The sequence below is a fragment of the Etheostoma cragini genome, chromosome 7, assembly GCF_013103735.1.
Source record: "Etheostoma cragini isolate CJK2018 chromosome 7, CSU_Ecrag_1.0, whole genome shotgun sequence".
NCBI lineage: Eukaryota > Metazoa > Chordata > Actinopteri > Perciformes > Percidae > Etheostoma > Etheostoma cragini.
The window spans coordinates 14,424,057-14,429,808 of NC_048413.1; the positions used below are offsets into that span (position 1 = coordinate 14,424,057).

Consider the following 5,752-nt stretch of genomic DNA (forward strand, 5'->3'; position numbering starts at 1 on the left):
CACACACACACACACACACACACACACACACGCTACAGTAATAATTACCCTAATGTGAACACTCATTGTGTGACCCACATTTAATCATTACTAAAACATTTAATTCAGTTGAAAACACGCACAAACACACAAAATACACAAAATACGGTCACATTGCCTGACTACATCCTATAATTAAATTAAATAAAAATAAAAAAACACCTTGTTGGTCGTCATGTATGAAACTTAAATCACAAGTAACACGATACAACTGAAACTAATTTTAAATAAGAGCTAAAGACAAATGGCACAAGGATGTGCAATAACAATGTTGTAGCTAGCATCAATTTATTAGGGGCATAATTATAACAACAACAACAATTAGTATTATTATTGTATGTGCTTGAATATCAAACCCATCGTTAGGCCTACCTTTTAATATAAATTCCGTTTAAACTGTTAATTTACAAACCAGAATTATTTGTTGTTTTGTCAAACGGAAAAAGACAAATTCGGTTCCCTGTTATCAAGGTGCCAGTGTTAGCATAAAGGAAAACATTCACATCACATAGGCCCTACCTATATAAGTTGCCATAGCCTATTTAAGCTAAATCATCTTGAATTATCGTTGCATCAAGGCAGAAAAGTGTAAATGTTTTTAAGAAACATATACTAGTGAGAAATGTTCCCTCAGGTTTACAAGAAGCCAGGGCTTTATGTCTAAGATTTTCAACAGTGAAGCAAAACCGTAGCCTACACTTTCATGTTGGCTCCAAAACGGCACTATGAGGCGTAACATGGTTGTGTTAAAATGGTTCCGTTTCTCAATGTAAAACACCCATGTCAGAGAGAGAGAGAAAATGAGAGTGATATCATGTGTGTGGTTGTGTGTGAGCGTGTTTATTTCAATGATAACTGCCCATCTCACATTCACACATTAAAGGAAAGGTGTTAAATGCCACGGGCACCATAACCCCTGCTAGGCGAGGCTGTCAAATGCCCAAACCTAAAAAAGCCCCTATGACTGCGATCAAACAGAAGTCTGGATTATTGGGCCCTGACACAACACAGCGTGCACACACAGTAGGCTACTGATAGAATTAATGCAAAGTATCTGCGTGTGTGTGTGTGTGCGTGAGTGTGTCAGCGAGGAGGGGGTAAAGTAGTTGTCTACCTTTTAATTCCCCGTCCGAGTTATCTGAACAGCTGTCACTTTTGGCCTTCTCTTCCTTCCTGTCCTGACTCTCATCTGTCTTTGAAACCTCTCTGGCTGTGTCCTGCGCCGATTTGCTGCAACTTATTGTCGACTCTGATGCTGATTCAACAGATGTCGCCAAGTGGGTCAGAGAGAAGCCGGAGGGGAACTGCTGGCCATCCTGCTGGGGCCTCTCTCCGTTGTACACCTGGAAACAGCCGCTGGACGAGGCGGTCTGCTCAGAGCTGCAGCTATTGTCACCAAGCCGGATGTAAGTTGCCGAGTCTGTTGTCTGTTTCCCCTTATTGCAGTCATCCTGGTAGAGGCAACAAAACGCCTCCTCTTTGACGTTGCCCGCTGGAAACGAGCAGGGTTGTAAACACTGGGCAACAGGTTGTTCGTCCCTACTGGTTTTGGAGCCCGGGGTCCAGGTGGCCAGCTGTGTTGACAGGTAGGGCGCGTCCTGGAAGCCGCTGAGCGGCAGACCGCCCGGAGGAACCTCGTCTCTTTTGGAAAGGGAAGATGGTCCAATCTTACCAATGTTTCTCATCACCGAATATCCGTACTCTGCAGCTGTGTGGATGTACATCCCGGGGTTGCCGGAATAACCCTCACCCCTGAAGGAAGATGATCCTCCCATTAAAGAATCCATCAGGAAGTTACCGGACGCTATGTTATTCGGACATGACATTTTTGCATTTGGCAACACGGTAATCGTTTGGTGTTCCAATGGTCTGAACTACGGGATTTCTCCAGGAGAATAAGGACAGTAGGATGCTGACATCTTTTGGAGGGGTGCAAAAATATCAGTAACATAATTATGGATGCTGGGAGACATGTCATGTGATTTTCAGACCAATAGCGGTGTGGAAGTGGCCTTGATGCTCCAGACTGGCGTGACGTCAGCGCGGTCAAGTTGGGGAATCTGAGGGTTTTTGGTGGAGCAGGAGCGCCACCTAGCGGCCAAACGCTGGTCGAGACAGCAGGCCCACACCAGGGGGAACAAAGGGAGACTGCTGCAGCAGGATTTTATGCACTTACTACGTGGCTTTTAAGTGTTTTGATTCGGTTTAAGTTCAGAATTCCAGATGTTTTTAAGAAAATTAATTTGGTCATCGTGTGATTTCATTTTCGTCCTCGCGCCAGCCTGTGGAGGTGTCTGTTCTTTTTGTTTGTTTTCATCGATTTGCTTTGTTGTTGCCACCGATTTAGCAAGGTAAGCTGAACGCAGAAGTGTTACCCAAAGGAGTCTGAACTGATGTGTGAACGTCTGTAGGATTTTTAACTAAAAAAATCGTCAAAATGCAGACGACGTTTTAACCCTTGACGTTGTTAATAGCCTACGAAATTAAAACGTTCGCTTTGGAATTTGACCTGCTAAATTTAAGAATGTGATATCTTCCAAAATGTGTTCTACTGACATCCTTCTATAGATTTACAGAAACACATTCCGTGCATCAAGTACTAAAACCTTAGTTGGCTTAGTTAGCTGGTCTTTTATTTTGACCCTCCTTTTGTTTGATTTCATATTTCGTTAAATTACTTTACTACGACCAACAGAATTAAACCAGAATGAGTTTAAAAAAAAAAGCAGACATATCTTATTAGATCAATTAGTTAACTTTACCTAGATTGACCGCACTTGGGTGTGTTTTCCTGAAATGAGCAACAAAATATGAACTATACGGCGGATTGGTATGCGCTATAGTGGATGGTAGGCCTAAGAGCATTTGTTATTTTGGTTTTACAAAAAAAAAACTGAATTACGTCAATCGTAATGTTTCTTCTGTTTTCACTTTTGAAACTACATATCTTATAGCCTAATAAATAATTAATGGCATACCAGAGCTGTTGTAATACACAACCCTGTAGTATTTTCAGGATGTTTCTTGATGCTTCACATGTGCTTTCAATATGGTAAACTTGACGTTTTTGTCCATGTCAAGAACAGCTGGTATGTAAATTGAGTATAGCTTTCACTAAAATGATTTCGTATTTATGCATATAGACTTTCTTTAACATAAAAAGTTAAATGATCTAAATAAGCATTCTCTCCTCAAAACTATCCAGATGTTGCCAATATTATGGTAAGAGTTCACATTTGTCCCGTTCAGGTGAAAATGTAAAAATATGGGCTATATATCCTAAGTCAGTATACTGTGCTGCAGCCGAAACTAGCAACAATATTAAGAAGGTAGGCCTACTATTGCGAAACATGAATACAATGAATGACAGAATGAACAGGTTACACTTAAACTGACCTCAACTACACGTTTATAAATCTAAAACACACGAGACCACAGATTGCTGTGATATCTCTTATAGCCCTAGTTTACGAGACAAAATGTTCAAAACGTTGTTTGCATTTATTATCCTGCCCTCGGGTAAATTGTTGACCTGCTTGTGCATTTTGCCCGGGTTAAACGAAGTCAGGTTTAACCCACATGATACATTCATTTCCCCACTCCGTGTTGTGTTCACTGAAAGTCGTTGTTGAAAGTTGTTATCGTTCCGTGTGTCATGTGTTGTTTTAGTGTCAGGCCTGTGTTTTCTGTGCTGCAGTCAGTAGTCCTACGCTTTAAGACACCCAGTTTATACAAATCCGCAGTGACTTAAAGGACTACAAATACACTGCTGCTGAAACGTCACTAGGCCTACTTCCTGATACTCGATATAGTTTGAAAACAAAACTTCATGCAGAATCAACCGGTTTAACATTCATTTCTATACGAAGTCAAACTTTGTTTGGTTTAGTTATTTTTACATCAAAAAACCAAAGCTTATAATACTAATTACATTTTTTCTAGATGTGTGATTTATATAATTCCAACAAATGGTCGTTGAGGCAGCAGTAATGCAACATACCAAATACGTCTAAGGTTTTAGGACTGCCACAAAGCTACGTCCATCAGCATTTTAGATAGTATTACTAACAGCTTTCTAGCAAACATTTCAAGAGTGCCTAATGATGGCATGCGTTTAGCCAGTTTAAAATGTTGCGGCTGGGCTTGTGTCTTCTAGTTTGGTTTGTGCGAGATGTGCACGCGCGCCTGTCCGTCTGTGTTCAGTTCAGAAACATTCTCAACGGCAAGGGTAACATAGGCTCTATTAGAAATGCATGTCTTTGAATATTTGTTTGCATTTGCTAGTGTACTTTGATTTTTCGAGATGAGACAGAACAGTATTTGCATATGATACACTGACTGTGAGTGAGTGAAATAAATATTCAAAATAACCGATAAACGTTGTCTTTGTGGTCATTTTCTATTATCAACATTCCGCACATTTATGGAAGACATATGGTCATTCATAGCTACAGATAAAAAAAAGAAATTGCCTGAATTTCTTTGTGATTTTAATATTAATTGAGGATACATGGACGGACAAGGTGATATTATGTTTGGAGTCCATGTTGGGCTCATGAAACTTTTAGAAAGCTCATATCTGAAACTATAAACTAGCAAGCAGGTTTAAAGTTTTATGTAGCATAGTTCCTGAAAAATTTACATTTTGAAGAATAAAGATTTCACCCAAGAACAGGAAAACCCTGCAATAAAGGATTATTAGGACATTCTTTTCACTCTTCGTTTTACTTTAATACACAGGCACGCTTTGCGTCATAGGGACATATTAATAACCACATCTAATGTAGGCATATAGTCCACCTCACAAACTCACACCGCTGACCAATACAAAAACTGCTTTATGACACATTCACACCTATAGCCTGCAGGCTTCCTAAAACTCAACCCAACCAAAACAAGCAATGCACATAAAAACAAATTATATTTCAACTTCTCAAGGAGCACTGAGCTCTAAATAATGCTTACATTTTAGAAGAGAGAGAACATCGTGACTTATGATCTCATACACCTGGCAGTGCAAGGAAATAATAGATAGACCTGGAATTATAGGGGGAAACATGTGAAACTTGTCTTGTGGGGATGTCACATACCTGGCAGAATAAATAAATAAGTATTGTGATGTCACAGACCGAAGAATGTGCAAAAATGTGCATTTAAATGCCACAGACTTTGAAACATGAGTCTAACAGTATAGAATGGACATTATCATTGCACACAATGGCAGAAGATGTGAGCCTTGAACAATCACACGCAATTGTGCAGTACACATAGTATTATTGAAGTGAGATAAGCAAACAGTTGCTGACAAAAGCCACTTTGCTGCTACATAAGAGTGAGCAAATTAGCCTAAAGTTAGGCAACGGGCTTATTCAACATATTGTTTAAATTTGTGTTAAGAACAAAATAGAAACTCACAAAGTTTCCATTGAATTCCTTTCTGCTTCCATAACAAATGGCGCACTATGTTGCTATTGTATAACCAGTTCTATTTCTCTCATGGAAACACGAACGCACCCTTGTTTTCCAGAAGGACATTCCTACAAATTTGAGATTTTCTTTCTGCCTGTGTTTACATCCTCTGTATCATTTAGTCACTTTCAGGTAAAACTACTCAGCTTGCATGTATATCTTTACATAGGCCATGTAGGCCTACATGTTGGATTTGTGAGTACATTAAATCTTCAAGAATATTTTTTTCTCGTTGTCAACGTGT

The 5,752-nt window shown here is 39.6% G+C and overlaps 1 protein-coding gene across 4 annotated transcripts in view; it reads right to left on the reverse strand.

The window, feature by feature from the left end:
- LOC117948347 (homeobox protein Hox-C10a-like) overlaps nt 1-2,056 on the reverse strand; it is a 54,097-nt gene extending 52,041 nt beyond the window's left edge. For all 4 annotated transcript variants that reach the window (XM_034877947.1, XM_034877945.1, XM_034877946.1 and 1 more), the window contains exon 1: nt 1,154-2,056. In XM_034877947.1, coding sequence (XP_034733838.1) covers nt 1,154-1,865 — 712 coding nt within the window. In that variant the 5' untranslated portion in view covers nt 1,866-2,056. The remainder of the gene's footprint in view (nt 1-1,153) is intronic.
- Nucleotides 2,057-5,752: the final 3,696 nt, after the last annotated feature.